General features: G+C 37.9%; 1 protein-coding gene across 6 annotated transcripts in view; it reads left to right on the top strand.

Annotated features, from left to right (window-relative positions):
• Nup188 (nucleoporin 188) overlaps positions 1-17,165 on the top strand; it is a 55,308-nt gene that overhangs the window by 3,535 nt on the left and 34,608 nt on the right. For all 6 annotated transcript variants that reach the window (XM_015497464.2, XM_048812922.1, XM_015497462.2 and 3 more), the window contains 7 exons: positions 4,707-4,761; positions 6,392-6,465; positions 11,994-12,078; positions 12,949-13,029; positions 13,463-13,507; positions 14,575-14,667; positions 14,794-14,913. In XM_015497464.2, the coding sequence (XP_015352950.1) occupies positions 4,707-4,761; positions 6,392-6,465; positions 11,994-12,078; positions 12,949-13,029; positions 13,463-13,507; positions 14,575-14,667; positions 14,794-14,913 (553 nt within the window). The remainder of the gene's footprint in view (positions 1-4,706; positions 4,762-6,391; positions 6,466-11,993; positions 12,079-12,948; positions 13,030-13,462; positions 13,508-14,574; positions 14,668-14,793; positions 14,914-17,165) is intronic.

Genomic DNA, 17,165 nt, shown 5'->3' with positions numbered 1-17,165 from the left:
AGTGTTTAGTTTAGAATGTAGATTTTCCATGTGTAGCCTCCAAAAGAATAGCATGGGATGGTGACCAAGATTCTGTAGGGTTGCTGTATCCTTCCCAGGTGATTTCGCTGTAAGTGGTCTGAAGGCCAATTGCTTTTTTGGGAGGGGGTACCAGGGATTGAGCTCAGGGGCACTCACCCACTGAGCCACACCCCCAGCCCTATTTTGTATTTTATTTAAAGACAGGGTTTCACTGAGTTGCTTAGTACTCGCTTTTGCTGAGGCTGGGTTTGAACTCAAGATCCTGCCTCAGCCTCCTGAGCCGCTGGGACTATAGGTGTGTGCCACTGTGCCTGGCTCCAATTGCATTTTTGAGAAACATTGTTTTAAAATACTGTATTTAAAAAAAAATTAAATGTACAAATTGTATGTAAAAATAAAATGTACAAATATGCAGGGTGCAATGGTGCACCCCTGTAATCTTAACTACTCAGAAGGCTGAGGCAGGAGAATCACAAGGAGGCCTACCTGAGTAACTTATTGATACCTTGTCTCAGAATAAAAATAAAAGGGCTGGAGGTATAGCTCAGTGGTAGAGTGTTCCTGGGTTCAGTCCCTAGTATGAAGAAAGAAAAAGGAAAAAAATTATGCAAATATTGATGTGGCAAATGGCAACAGCTTGGATATGAGAAAACAAGGGATTATGGATCTTGGTTGGTCTTTGAATGCAGGTATTGGTCTTCTTAGTTTCTGTGGGAATCACTATTAGCTAGCTATGGGGATCTGTTTTGAAAGGAAATGCAAATAAGTTCAAGTACACTAGTACCTAAGCTTTTTGAAATTAGAAGATGATCAAGAAAGTAAATTAGCCTAGGCATACAAAAGCCTTCAATTAGTGAAATATTTCTTTCCATAAATTTGTATATACTTTTGCCTCCATTATTGGCTATGAATTTTTTGTAATAATAGATATCTGATTAGTTTTGTGCAAACCAGAAAGGAAAAGATAAAGGAAAAAAAATACGTGCCATTTTCTTTTTTTTTTTTTTGAGAGAGAGAGAGAGAGAGAGAGAGAATTTTTTAATATTTATTTTTTAGTTTTCGGCAGACACAGCATCTTTGTATGTGGTGCTGAGGATCGAACCTGGGCCGCACGCATGCCAGGCAAGTGCGCTACCGCTTGAGCCACATCCCCAGCCCGGCCATTTTCTTTTTTAATATTTAGTTTTTAGTTTTAAGTGGATACAATATCTTCATTTTATATTTATGTGGTGCTGAGGATCGAACTCAGTGCCTCAAGCATACAAGGCAAGTGCTCTACTGCTGAGCCATGACCCTAGCCCATACATGCCATTTTCTTTTTTTGGTACCGGGGATCTAAACCAGAGAAGCTTAACCACTGAGCCACATCTCCAGCCCATTTTTATATTTCACTTAGACACAGAGTCTCACTGAGTTGCTTAGGCCCTTGCTTAGTTGCTGAGGCTGACTTTGAATTCAGGATCCTCCCGCCTCAGCCTCCTGAGCCTCTAGGATTACAGGCGTGTGCCACCTTGTCTGGCATTTCTTTTCTTTTTTTTTTTTTTTTTTTTTTGTTCTGGGAATTGAACCCCAAGGCCTTACACATTCTAGGCAAGTACACTATGTCAGTTAAAATAACGCTCTTGCTTTATTTTTGTTAATTAAAATATATCACACAAGTTAGAGGATAATTATACCTTTATAAAAGACTTACTTTTAAAATTTTACTGTGAATTTCTTAAATGGTGAGCTTGCCTCTTTGTTTTAAATTACTTAAGGCTTGAATTACTCACATCTTTTTACCCTCAGCGTAAAGGGACACATTTGTTTCATTAAATGAATCTAATCTCCTAATTACTTTTGAACAATGAATGCTAACTTGTTATCAGAAAAGATGATTAGTGATTCCAGTGTGCTGTTGGGGAAGTTGGTGGCTATAGATTTAACAGAATCTAAGTTGTTTTCTCAGAAGTATTAGCCATTAGGAAAGAGATTTATAATTTTAGTTGTGCTTAAGCCTCTTTTGATGGGGGAAATCCTGAAGGACAATTTTTAGATGGACCTAGGACTTTGTGTTACAGTGTTAATGGGAAAACAGTTTTCAGTGTATCTTCATAGTTAGCAGAGTTTGCCTTCTCTTTATTAAATGTTTAATTAAATTAATTAACTTATTTTGTGGTATAGTATATTTTGTTAGGGCCTTTCATCTTTACTTTGCAGATAAACTTTCTAAGTGGTGTTTGTTTCAGGTTACTATTCTAGGTACTGATTTGGGATCTCACAAAATATAACCCCTGTGCTGCTTATAACTCTTTCTTGAGAGCATTTTTTCTTTTCTTTTCTTTTCTTTCTTTCTTTTTTTTTTTTTTTTTTTTTAAGTTTTCAGCGGACACAACATCTTTGTTTGTATGTGGTGCTGAGGATCGAACCCGGGCCGCACGCATGCCAGGCGAGCGTGCTACCGCCTGAGCCACATCCTAGCCCCTTGAGAGCATTTTTTCAAAATAACACTTACTTACTTACTTACTTACTTACTTACTTATTTATTTATTTATTTATTGTGCTGATGGTCAATGCCAGTGCCTCACAAGTGCAAGCGCACTACCACTGAACCATGACACCATCCCCTCTTGAGAGCATTTCTTTTTTTTTGTATTTGATATTTTTTTAGTTGTAGATGGACACAATATGTTTATTTTGTTTATTTAATTTGTTTATGAGGTGCTGGGGACCAAACCCAGTGCCTCATCATGCTAGCATGCTAGGCAAGCGCTCTACCACAAATTTGCCACAACCCCAGCCCCTCTTTTTTTGTTTATTTTATTTTTTTAGTTGTAGATGGACACAATGCCTTAATTTTTATTTATTTATTTTTATGTGGTGCTGAGGATCGAACTCAGTGCCTCACCTGGTCTAGGCGAGTGCTGTACCACTGAGCCACAACCCCAGCCCTTGAGAGCATTTGTTATTGGTTACATTTGGATATTAATTCTAGACTTAAGCCCTAAGACCAATTTTTGTGAAATTCTAAAGGTATTGATGAGGGCAGGAGCTTGAGGTAAGCACACTCTGGGGATTGTAGCTTATTTGAAGAAACACTGGTGACGGGGTGTATGTGTGTGTGCATGTTTGGTATCAGGGATTAAATGCAGGAGAGCTTAACCTCTGAGCCACATCCCCATCCTTTTTTATTTTTTGAGACAGGGTTTCATTAAGTTGCTTAGGGACTTGCTAAGTTGCTGAGGCTGACTTTGAAATTTGTGATCCTCCTGCCTCAGCCTCTCAAGCCTCTGGGATTATAGGTGTGTGTCACCACACCTGGTGTGTTTTATCTTGTAAGTACCTCTGGTTCTGGCATTTGGTAGGAATTCATTAATGAATGAATGTAGGACTGTTGTAATGACTATTAGACTTCACTGAGAAAGTGAATTATATTGCATTGTATCATTAGAAATTTTTCTGGAGGTTACAATATAAAATATATGTAGTTCTTTTCTAGATTCTTCTTCCATATTGGTTACTACATTGTAGTGAGAAAGGCAGAGAAATTTTTTTGTTGCTGAAGATTGAACCCTGGGCCTTTTGCATGCTAAGCATGTGCTCTAGCACTGAGCTGCACCCCTAACTCCAAGATAGAAGTTTTAAATTGAGGTGTCTTGGTATGGAGGATATACTGTAATTTATTAATTACTATATTTCATTAATTCTAAGGTACAAACTTTTCATAATTTTAGTGTCTCTGTAATCCATTTATGTTTTATTATTAATGAGTTGTCATAGTTTATTGGAAGCGTTGCTTTCTTAGTGAACCATAAATGATGACATATCTTACAATTAATGCCAGCTTTTTCATTCTTTTTGTTGTTGTTTGTTTAATGCAGTATTTGAAGTTGAATCCAGAGTCTATTTTAGGGAAGAGCTCTGCCACTGAGATATGTCCCCAACCCTTTTTATTTTATTTTGTGACGGGGTCTTGCTGAGTTGCCTAGGCAGGTTTCAAACTTGTGATCCTCTTGCTTCAGCTTCCCAGGTCACTGAGATTATAGGGGTGTTGTGCTGTGCCTGCCTGCATCTGTTTTCTCTCTTTCTGTTTTCCTTTGCAGCACTGGGGATTAAACTCAGGGCCTCAAGCCTGCTTGTCAATCTCTTTACCAACAACTATACCTGCAGCTCTAATGGCATCTTAAATTTTGTGTTGAAATGTGGTAACTGTTTCTTAATTTTTATTTGAGGATCGTATTTCTAAGATCATGCACAGGATTACTTTCCAAAACTTTAACAAATTGTCTCTTGTGTGTGGGTTTGTTTGTTTGCTTTTAAAGACTAGACATAGATGGGTGTAGAGATACTTACTATGATTATAGCTGCTCAGGAGGCTGAGGCAGGAGGATCCTGAGTTCAAGTCAACTTGGAAAGACCCTGTTTCAAAATAAACAAGAAAAAGCACCGGGGAGGGCTGGAGTTGTGGTTCAGTGGTAGAATATTTGCCTCACATGCGTGGGGCACTGGGTTTGATCCTCAGCACCACATAAAAAAAATAAATAAACAAAACAAAGTTAAAAAAAAAAAAAGCATTGGGAATGTAAGTCAATGGTAGAATGCCCTTGGGTTCCATTCCTGGTAGCATATAGTCAAATAGCTATGAGGTAGCTTAGTCATATTTATATAATCTAGAAGGACAAACCTACCTCTGCTCATTTTTTCAGGAGCAGTAGAGAACTGTGGACAATTCTACTTGGAAGGTCAGCTCTGAGAGAACTGGTAAGTGGTAATGTTCTTGAGCAGCTTCAGAGTTTTTTGTGTATCTTATGTTACAAAAATAAAACTGCCGGGCTGGGGTTGTGGCTCAGTGGTAGAGCGCTCCTTTAGCATGTGTGAGGCCCTGGGTTCGAGCCTCAGCACGACATAAAAATAAATAAAATAAAGGTTCGGTTTCCAACTACTTCTAAAAAATAAATGTTTTTTAAAAAACTGCCTTTAAAGTGGGAAGTAAACACATTTTCTTATTCCTAAACTTTATAAATATTGTACATTTTCAGCCTCTATTTGCAGATATGGGAATGTGTCTTGATTATTGAAGTTTTCTAAGTCTGCCTTTCTTTGTACCTCATTGATTCCTTTTCTGAAAAAATACCAGTGCTGATTCATTAGCTGTGGAGCGGAGGGGTTCAAATACCTTTCTCGATTCTCAGGCTTTTCTGTTTCATACTCTCCTTACTTTTTCTTCATTTTCCTTCTATCTTCTTCCTTTAGGTCAGAGAGGCTGTGGTTTCTAGGACATTGCCAAGTATATGATCAATAAAGAGATGTTGATCCTTGGGTAGTGGACCCTATGAGGATAGGGTATTAAGATGATGTTGTTATAATTAACATAATAATGTGAATACCCATTTTAGAGCCTTTAACTGATAATTCTCCTTCTAGGGTGAGTCTTCAGAGAAGGAAATCCTTGAACGGTTGTGTGCACAAAGCTTTTTGCACTTCATTATCTTATCCATTCATCACCTCTCTCTGGTGATCCTGGGGAATGAACCCAGGAATGCTCTACTATGGAGCTACATCCCCATCCTTTTTTATTTTCTGTTTTGAGACCAGGTCTTGCAAAGTTGCTCAGGCTGACTTTGAACTTGCATCTTCCTGCCTCAGCCTCCTGTGTCACTGTGGTTGCAGGCACATACCACTGTGCCTGGCTCTTTATTTATATATGTATTTTTTAATATTTATTTTTTGGTTGTAGGTGGACACAATATCTTTATTTCATTTTTATGTGGTGCTGAGAATTGAATCCAGGACCTCAAACGTGGTAGGCGAGCGCTGTGTCTCCATATAATGATATAAATAAATTATAATATAATATAAACCACATAAAAATGAAATTATTGTGTCCACCTACAACTAAAAAATAAATATTAAAAAAAAAATTGTGGTTGGGCTGGGGATATATAGCTCACTTGGTAGAGTGATTGTCTTGCATGCACAAGGCCTCTGGGTTCAATCCCTAGCACCATATACACACACAAAAAAAACTCAAATCTTACTGTATGTTAATTGTATCTCAATAAAATTAACACAAAAATTGTTTTAAAAAATTATGGTTAACTTAAGCGTATCTAACATTAGATGAAATGGTAAATAAATTACAATCTAGCCACTTAATGAATTATTGTGCAACCACTACAAAATATGTTTATCAGAAATTTCCTAGTAAGGGCAAATCATTATACTACAGTGTTTAGCTAAAGAAAAGGTGGTTACAGAATTCTGTGTTCAGAATGATTTCAAATGTGGAGGAAAATGCATTTTAAAGAGGCTCAATGGAATATGTATTTCTCAGTATGATCCTGGAATCTGATTAAAGTTGCATTTGTATAATTGCCTTGTTCTTTTCCAGAATCAGATTGAAGCAGAATTGAATAAACATTGGCAGCGGTTGTTAGAAGGGCTTTCTTACTACAAACCTCCAAGGTATGATGATTCCATGAGTCTTGTAATTTCTCTGAGGAAACTGGCATAGATGAAACCATTCTTACAGATTCCTTTATTATATTGCTGGGTTAGGTAGATCAGAGAGAATATAGTTTAGTTATCAATTAAAAAGAATATGGTACCTTTTTTTTGTAGTGAAAGAAAGGGAAATTTATTCCAGAAATGTAATATTGTACAATCCACTTATCTAACCTGTGTCTGAGGTTGTGGATTCATTAAGTATTCAGTTGCTATTCTTAATATTTATTTATGGCTTGCCATGTTTGTGTGAAGCACTAGCTAATGGCACAGAGCAGTGAACAGTGATATCAACTGACACTTCTGTAGGGTTTACTGTATACCAGTTTAAGAATGCATTTTGACACATCATTCGTAAATGGAGTATAACTTCTCATTCTTCTGGTTGTACATGATGTAGGTCATATAATCACATATGCACATAGGGTCCTAATGTCTGATTCATTCATTTATCATTTCTGTACCCCCATCCATCCTCTGCTTCCTTCACTCCCCTCTGTCTAATCCAGAGTACCTCTCTTCTCCCCCTTTATTGTGAATTAGCATCCACATAGCAGAAAAAACAGTCAGGCCTTTGATTCTTTGGTATTGACCTATTTTGCTTAGCATAACCAATTTTTTTTTAAGCATTTGTTTTATCATTAATTAATCCTCATAATGACCCTTTGAAATCATTATTATGTTTTGTGGTACTGGGGATTGAACAGGGTGTCACGTATGCTAGGCATGTACTCTACCACCAGACTGCATCCATCCCCAGCCCTTTTTAATTTTAGTCTTAAGACAGGGTCTTGCAAAGTTACCTAGGCTGGTCTTGAACTTGTGATCTTCCTCCTTGAGCATCCCAAGTAGTTGTGATTGCAGACCTGCACCACCACACCTGGATGAGATAGTTTACTCTTTTTTTTTTTTTGATACTGAGATCGAACTTAGAAGTGCTTAAACCATTGAGCCACATCCCCAGCCCCCCGCTTTTTTTTGGAGAGAGAGAGAAAGAGAATTTTTTTTTTTTTAAATTTATTTTTCAGCTTTTGGCAGACTCAACATCTTTTTAGAGAGAGAGAGAGAGAGAATTTTAATATTTACTTTATTTTTTTAGTTTTCGGCAGACACAACATCTTTGTATGTGGTGCTGAGGATCGAACCCGGCCCGGACACAACATCTTTGTTTGTATGTGGTGCTAAGGATTGAACCTGTGCCGCATGTATGCCAGGCGAGCGCGCTACCGCTTGAGCCACATCCCCAGCCCTCAACATCTTTATTTGTATTTGGTGCTGAGGATCGAACCTGGCTCCAGGCGAGTGTGCTACCGCTTGAGCCACATCCCCAGCCCCCCAGCCCTTTTTTATATTTTATTTAGAGATAGGGACTTGACAAGTTGCTCAGCCTTGAACTCACCATCCTCCTGCCTCAGACTCTGGAGCTGCTGGGATTACAGGTGTGCACCACTGCTCCTGGCTAGTTTTCTATTTTTAACAATAATAATAAAATATGTTGTTAGACAAGAATGGGGGGCTGGAGATGAAACTCAGCAATAGAGGGCTTGCTTAGCCATCCTTTATGTTGTGGATTTTCTGTGAAATGTGAGAATCTTTTTAAATATTTTTTAGTTGTCAATGGATCTTTATTTATTTTTATGGTGCTGAGAATTGAACCCAGTGTCTCACACATGCTAGGCAAGCGCTCTACCGCTGAGCCACAACCCCAGCCCCTTGCTTAGCATCTTTAAGGCCCTGGGTTTGATCTCCAGCAACCCCCACAAAGAAGCAATAGAGATTCATTTATCATCATTCCTACTGTACGTCTTATGCTGTTGTACATCAGAGTCCCGTCATCCTCATTTCCCTTCTTGTGGGAGACTGACATAGTATGTGACCAGCATTTGTCTCCCCTTCTGATTGGTGTGGCATTGTCGGTCACTTTGTGATCTGTTTGCCTAGGTAACCGTAGATGTTAGCCCCGATCTTTAGGGTCAAGCAAATGTGTCTTTGTGGATGGGTGTGCCTTCCTACATCCCCATGGGATATTACCCCTTGCCCTGTTTGGGATAGAATGTTCCATGGAAACACCTTTTGTGTGTCCCCTTGTCTTATTCTGCCCTTGTGTGTGGCCTTCCCAGATGTCAGTCTGCTGACAGCTGGCTAACCCTATTGAAACCTGACCCCTTGTCTCATTTGAATGGCTTCTTCTCAATAAAAGGGTCAGCATGTGTGCTCTCTCCCTCTCCCTCCCCTCCCTCCCTCTCCCCCCCTTTCTGCAGACCCTTAAGTTCAGAGGAGCCATCATAGCACCCCCAAAGAAAAAGGTATTTCTATCTCTTGTGTGGTTATTTCACGCAGCCCAGTTCCCCTGGAGTGACCCCTGAGTGTTTTAGTCGCGTGCAATTCGGCACCTTCTACTGCTGAACATCTGTTGAATTTATTACATACTTTTTTTTTTTTTAATTTTTAAAAACATTTTTTCAGTTGTTGATAGACCTTTATTTTATTTTATTTATTTATATGCGGTGCTGAGAACCGAACCCAGTGCCTCACACATGCCAGGCAAGTGAGCTACCACTGAGCCACAGCCCCTTGAATTTATTGTCTTTATCATCTTTTTTCTCTCAGGTTAATGATGAACTTTTTGTTGTTGTTTAGCAATGAATTCTTCCTCCTTAATTATTTTGAAATACTTCCTAGATACTATTTTACCTGTAAATACTTCATTAAATATCTAAAACATAAACTTTAAAAAAATATATAATCAATACTTTATCACACTTAGATACTCTTATTATCATTGTTTCCATTTTACAGGTGGGGAAAGTGAGGCACAAAGAGGTTAAGTAATTTACCCAAGGTCACACAGCTCGTAAGTGGTGGTATCAGGATTCAAACCTGGCAGTCTTACTCCAGTGTCTGTGTTTTTAATTATTATTCCATGTCGCCTCTTTCAGAACTTTTGTTTACCCTGTATACTAACCTTTATTTTTTTTTAATATATTTTTCAGTTGTTGATGGACCTTAATTTTATTCATTTATTTATATGCGGTGCTGAGAATCGAACCCAGTGCCTCACACATGCTAGGCAAGTGTTCTACCACTGAGCCACAACCCCACACTAACCTTTATGTTGTGGATTTTCTATGAAATGTGAGAATCTTTTTTAAAAAAATCCAACAACATTGTGTTTCAGGTCATAGAAAGGACATTATAGCTTTTCGTTCTTTGATTTTTTTTTTTTTTTTTTTAATATGCTGGGGTTCGTACCCAGTGCCTTGCACCTACTACTTACATGCTCTATCGCTGTTTTCTTTAAAAAAAAAAAAAAAATGTAGTTGTAGATGGACAGCATGCCTTTATTTTATTTGTTAATGTTTATGCGGTGCTGAGGATCGAACCCAGTGCCTCAAGCATGCTAGACAAGCACTCTGCCCCAGCCCCTCTATCACTGTTTTCTACTTTTATTTTCTAAAGAGAAAAATGCCCTTTGCAGTAACGTGGAATTTGAGGTCCTGTAGTTTTTTTTTTTTTTTTTTTTAAACTAAAACTAAACTCTAGACTTTTGGAATTTAATCAGTTTTTTCTTTAATTCCCTCTCTTACAGAATCCAATCCAGGAGTACTATATTGCAGTTAGTTATGTCTCCTAAATGTCCACTTAGCTGTGACAACATCTCAGTTTTTTCTTAATTTTCATGCTCTTAATTTGGATTTGTCTAATGTTTTTCTCATTAGACTTTGGGTGTGAGTTTTGGGAAGAATATACAAGAATATACAGAGGTGAAGTACTTTTTTTTTGGTCTTGGGGATCGAACCCAGGGGAGCCCTTTTTTGTTGTTGTTATCATAATTGGACACAATAGCTTTATTTTATTTATTTATTTTTTAAATGTGGTGCTGAGGATCAAACCAAGGTCCTCACACGTGCTAGGTGAGCTTTCTACTGCTGAGCCACAACCCCAGCCCCTGCAGCCCTTTTTAAAAATATTTTTATTTTAGAGAGAGGGTCTCACTGAGTTGCTTAGGGTCTTGCTAAGTTTCTGAGGCTGGTTTTGAACTTGTGATCCTCCTGCCTCAGCCTTCCATGCTACTTGGGATTATAGGCATGTGCCACTGTGCCCAGCTGAAATACCATTCTTATGTCAGAAGGCATGTTCCTCAAAATTAGCAGTAGTGGGGTCTGGGGTTGTGGGGTTGGGTTCAATCCTCAGCACCACATAAAAATAAAAAAATGAAGGTATTGTGTCCAACTACAACTAAAAAATGAGTATTAAAAAAACATTACTAGTAGTGTTTACCTGGTTCACACAGTTACTTGTGGGGTTTTCTTCTGTAGTTACTAGTTACTTTGTTCACTTTCCTTACTCTTTTTTTTTGGAAATGGGTTACTGGAACAGTCCACTGTTCATATGGGGTGGTGGAATTAAAACTCACCTCTTGAGGAGGCAGCATCTGTGTGTGCTATTTTGGAGTCTCCTTTAAGGAAGATTTTGCCCCTACTCCTTCACCTATTTAATCACTCATTTAATCAATAAGAACTCATGTATATGTATTTTGTACCATTTTTTATGGTTTTGGGGGTGGTACTTGGGATTGAACTCAGGGCCTTGTGAATGCTAGGCATATTCCCCCAGCCCCCTCTATTTTTGTTAATATTTCATTCCTTAGTTAGACTTTGGGAGTTCTTTCAAATTGATGTCTGTTTTTTTGTTTTTTCAATATTTCCTTACTTTAGAGCCCTAAAAAATGCTTTAGTCTCATGTTTTTCCTGCCTCAGCTCTAGAATCAATAATTCTCCAAGGAGTCCTGGTTCCTTTTATGGAAGAATGGTATTAGAAACCAAGATTGGGTTCTGACTGTGTTTGCTCTTACTGGGGTGTCACAACTTCTAGGCCGCCTTTCTTTTTTTATAGTACTGGGGATTGAACACAGGGACACTCTACCACTGAGCCACATCCCCAGCTCTGTTTTGTATTTTATTTAGAGACAGGATCTCTCTGAGTTGCTTTGCTCCTTATTTTTGCTGAGGCTCTTTGAACTCGTGATCCTCCTGTCTCAGCCTCCTGAGTTGCTGGGATTCCAGGCGTACACCACAGATTTTGATAATACATGTGTGTACACTAACAGACCTTGTTTTACATTTCATCTCAAATTTTTATTAGCTGTGGATTTTTGGTAAGTTATTTTCTCTTTCTAAGTGTTGATAATTCCATTTGTAAAATGGGGTAGTAGTATTTATCTTTTAGGATATTTCTATGGATGAGAAAGAATTTAACCTAGCAGATTTATAGGTAATATCCTTATAATTTAAAACAGACATAACTTATTTTTTATTACTGGGGTATAACGAGTTTTGTGTCTTAAAGTCTATAGTGGAGAATGTGTGTGTGTATTTATAGAGACCTAAATGGCAGGAAAAAAGCCTGTAGTAAAAATATCTAAGAAATTTTATTTTAAACCCCTAAAGGGTTATTGAGAATGAGGAAATGTTCTATTCTTTTCATAGTCCAAGTTCAGCGGAAAAAGTGAAAGCTAATAAAGATGTAGCTTCACCACTGAAGGAACTGGGCTTAAGGATCAGCAAGTTTTTGGTGAGTAAAAAGTAGCACTGACTCGGTTATTGCTTGTGATGTGGACGTATGTGGTTTTATTGTTAGTACAAATTTAGTTTATTTCAATTTTAGGAATTAATTGAATATGTTGTGTTTTAGAAATACCCAAGTTACAACTCTTCTCACCAAAGTCACATAGCGAAGTTGCCCGACCCGTTTACTACATATCATAGAGTTTTCTTCAGCATACATGTGTTTATTCATTTATTTGGTACTAGGGATTGATCAGGGGCACTTAACCACTGAGCCATGTCTCCAGACCTTTTTATTTTTTATTTTGAGACAGGGTCTCATCAAGTTGCTGAGGCTAGCCTTGAACTTGTGATCTTCCTGCCTCAGCCTCCTGAGTTGCTGGGATTACAGGTGTGCGCCACCATGCCTGGCAGCATACATGTTTTAAATTGACTACATTTGTGTTTCAGTACTTAGCTGTTCTCGTTCAATTTTTAGAGCCCATGTTATGCCTACTGCTATATTAATGTGCTTGGTAAAAAAGCACTTGTTTCTGGAATGTGGTATTGTCATGCAAATTGTGTGTCAGTGAGTGGCCCCTTTTCTTCTACTTGGGTTAAAATTGTTATGTTGTATGGAAAAAAAATTTTTTTTTGTACTGGACCACTGAGCTACAACCCCAGTACTTTTTTTATTTTTTATTTTGATTTAGGGTCTTGTTAAGTTGCTGAGGCTGCCTTTGAACTTGTGATCTTTCTGCCTCAGCCTCCCAAGCCGCTGGGATTACATAGTGTGAGCCACCATGCCTGGCTGGAGGAAAAATCTTTAGTGCTTTGCATGCTGTGTGTGGTTCTGAGCTGAGGTGATTGTTCCTAACTTAAGAGCTCTACATTTCAGAGTCTTGATGAAGAACAGAGCGTGCAGTTGCTCCAATGTTACCTTCAGGAGGATTACAGGGGTACTCGGGACTTGCTCAAGGTCTGTGGTCTGCCCAGCTCTATCAGCTGTCTTTTCCTTGGTGGTTTTAGATAATTTAGGGTTTGGGCACCAGTTCTTTCAATAGAGGCGGGTTGTCAGATATAGCCATTCTCAAGAAAGGCTTCCCAAGGCTTAAAAAACAACTGAGATCAGTTCTCATACGGAGGGTGGAGAGGTCAGAGCATGCCATGCTAATCATAGAATTGAAAGAGCTTCCTCCTTGCCCAGCTACTCATTTTACAGATGAGGAAACTGAGGCCAGAGGAGAGGCAGGGAAGGATTTGAGCACAGGTTTTGGATACATTTTAATAAAACTAAGGTAAGAAATACTTATAAAAACAAGTGGGCACTTATAATCTTGAAATGTGAGACTTTTTCTTTCTTAATTGAGTTTTGCCTGTGAGGTGACTTCTTGACTGTTGTTTTTCCTCAGATGGTCTTGCAAGATGAGAGGCAAAGCCAGGCCTTAATCCTGAAGGTCAGTAGTAGTTAACATTTCCTTTTTATTATTTTTTTCTCCATTTTTTGGTACTGGGGATTGAACCCACAGGTGCTCTACTACTAAGTGACACATGCAGCCCTTTTAAATATTTATCTTGAGACAGTCTTGCTAAGTTGCTCTTAGGCTGGACTGAACTTGTAATCCTTCTGAGATTACAGATGTGTGCCACCTCACCTGGCTACCATTTCCATTTTTTTAAGGTATAGTTGGGTGGCAGTTTCGACTTTGTCTTCCTGAGCATTGCTGGTTTTTGACTCGTCTGCTAGGAGAGTTTGAGGTTTTAGTGCAGATGCTTATTTGCTCATTTGTGAAACAGGAGGGTTTTATCCCCTGGCCCAGCTGAAGGGTTTTCCTGAAGGAGATCAATTGTTCAGCTACTAGTGTTGGGAACTGGTTCTTGGTTATCTTTTCTCTAATTCAGCAGCATTAACTTGTATTTCTTTGTGTGTGTGTGTGTGTATGTGTGTGTGTGTGTGTGTGTGTGTGGTGCTGGGGATTGAACCCAGGGCCTTGTGCATGTGAAGCAAGTAGTCTACCAACTGAGCTGTATCCCCAGCCCTAACTTGTGTTTCTTTATTTCCCACTTCCCCTCCTGGAACCTTCTCATTTAGGATTTAGTTTTAAAAGTGGAATTTGTGACTTCTAAAGCAGTTTCTCATTTAATATTTAGTAAGACTTAAGTATATTAGTTATAAGCAGTTAGAACATTTATCAGTGAGCGGTATTTTTATATTTGTTTTAATGTGTTTGGTCAGCCAATAGCATTGTATATTACTTGAATGCTCTGAGAAATCATGCTTGAAATTTTTTTGGAAAGCTTGTTTTAATAATTTCTTGTATCACCTTCCATGGCTTACCTAGTTTACAAAGATCTTTTGCATTTGGGGGGCCTAGTTCAACATGTTTACATTTTTTGTGACTGCTTATGTAAGTTCATCTTTTCCATCCATGTCTTTATGTGATCTCATTATCAGTAATTATAAAATTGAATATCCTCTTTCTAAATGTGAATAACTAATTTTGAATCTTTGGGTTCTTTCCAGATTGCAGATTATTACTATGAAGAAAGAACCTATATTCTTCGTTGTGTCTTACACCTTCTCACTTATTTCCAAGATGAAAGACACCCCTACAGGGTAAGCCTATTGAATCCTCTTGGTTCTTTCCAGCCTATATCATTCAAACCTTTTAAATATATTATTTGTATTTATTTGAATATTTATCTTTTTTGGGTATGGATTATTCTCTTTTTCTTTTTTAAGGTTGAATATGCAGACTGTGTTGATAAATTGGAGAAGGAACTAGTTTTAAAATATAGGCAGCAATTTGAAGAGCTATATAAAACTGAAGCACCAACTTGGGAGACGCATGGGAACCTCATGGTATGTGTGCTTGTGCTCTCCTGTAACCTGTGGGGAGTGGTGTGTCCTTGCTTATGGAGCCCCAGGCTGAATTATTTGCTAATGTATAAACTGGCACATGTATGGATTACTTTCAGAAAGTTAATGACTTTAATTTTAAACAGTACTTAATTCTGGACCTTTTCCTTGGACTTTCTTTATTTTCTGTTCTCAATGAAAATATGCTGTTAGTGGTTATTGATACTATAAACCCACAATTTTGTCTTTTTATTTGTCATTTTCTATCAAGTATGTGATGTTAGTTTGACTGTTTTTATCCTAAATTCTAAAGCAGCATGCATTTATAGATTGAAGGTTGGCCTTTCTTTGTTTTGTTTTTTGCTACTAGGAATTGAATCCTGGGGTGCTTAACCACTGAGCCACATCCTGAGGCCCCATCCGCCCCTTTTAGAGACAGGGTCCTGCTGAGTTGCTTAGGGCCTCACTGAAGTTACTGAGGCTGGCCTTCAAACTGTGATCTTTCTGCCTCAGTCTCCCAAACCACTAGGATTACAGGCATCCACCACTACATCCTGCGCTTTTGTTTTGAAGAGAAAACATTTTTATTAAAACCCGTCAACAAAAACAGACATTAACTATTTAAAATGTTTAATGGGAAAAAACGGCCCACTTAACATTTCTGTCTCCCCAGAAAGTTTGCAAGCAAAAGCATAAAATAGTAATAAAAGCATAAAATTCCCAGAAATAAGCAGTCCAAAATCAAAATGAAGAGGACTTTAAAATGCTATAAAGGGTGTTAAAATAAACATAACCAAATGGAAAGACCATTTTTCTTGATTATAAAGATTCAATACTGTAAAAAAATCTAGTTCATCATACATATGTTAACGTATCACTTTAATGTAGTCCCAGAAAAAAAATACCAGTAAGTGTGTGTTCTGCCTTTTTTCTGGCACTGGTACTGGGAAAACTAATTAGAAAACTCATATTATGGAACCACCGTATCATATATGCATGGAGGGTAACTTATGGAATTATCCTACTCCTTGGCATATATCCAAAGTACTTAAAATCAGCATAATGTAGCAGCTCAATTCACAATAGCTAAGCTGTGGAGTCAACCTAGGTGCCCTTCAACAGATGAATGGATAAAGAAAATGGAGTCTGTATACACAATGGAGTATTATTTAGCCATAAAGATGAATGAAATTATGGCATTTTCCAGTAAAAGGATTGAACTAGAGACTATCAGGTTAAGTGAAATAAGCCAGTCCCAAAAAACCAAAGGCTGAGGGATGGGGATATATAGCTCAATTGGTAGAGTGCTTGCCTTGCAGGCACAAGGCCCTGGGTTCAATCCCCAGCACCAAACACACAACACACAAAAAAACAAAGGCCGAATGTTCTCTCTGGTGTGGATCTAATTTACAATAAGGGGGAGTAGAAGATCTTTGGATTAGACAAAGGAGAATGAAGGGGAGGGAGGGAGATGGGCATAGGAAATTATAGCCAGGGACTAGAGCTGTACCTCTGTGGTAGAGCACTTGTCTGGTATATACAAGTCCCTGGGTTCAGTCCCCTGTACCAAAGAAAATAATGATAATAAGGTGGGCGCCATAGACTGGTGCAGTGGTGCACGCCTATAATCCTGGAGACAGGAGGATCATGAGTTCAAAGTCCTCAGCAATTTAGTGAGGCACTAAGCAACTCAGTGAGACCATGTCTCTAATAAAAATATAAAATAGGGCTGGGGATGTGGCTCAATGGTCAAGTGCTCCTGAGTTCAATCCCTGGTAACCAAAAAAAAAAAAAAAGAAGAAGAAGAAAATAATGATAAAGAAATAAAAGTAATATTTTAAAAAAAAGCCACCGGCACCATAAATAAATAAATAAATATTGATCTAGCAACAATTAAAAAAAAAAAGTAAGAATAACAGAGAAATTTTTGAAAAAAAGAAAATAATGAAGGAAGATTAATCTTACCAGATAATAAAACCGTAACAATTTTTAAAATATGGAATTGGAAAATGAATGAATAGGCTGTTGAATAAAACATAATAGAAATCCTAGATGTAGACTCGGATACAGGTAGGAAATTTAATATTATATTAAAGTGATTAAAGTGGGATTTCAAATCAGTGGGAAAACATTGGATTATTTAATAAGTAATGTTGAAACTACTCGATCTGGAGAAAAATTAGCATTTCTTTCTTCAAACGTTTTGTTATATGAAAATCTGAATGGATCCATGATTAAAAGAAAAATTTAAGCTG

Source organism: Marmota marmota, unplaced genomic scaffold, assembly GCF_001458135.2.
Source record: "Marmota marmota marmota unplaced genomic scaffold, marMar, whole genome shotgun sequence".
NCBI classification, from domain to species: domain Eukaryota; kingdom Metazoa; phylum Chordata; class Mammalia; order Rodentia; family Sciuridae; genus Marmota; species Marmota marmota.
Note: the sequence above shows the minus strand (reverse complement) of the source record. Positions and strands in the feature narration are given on the sequence as shown.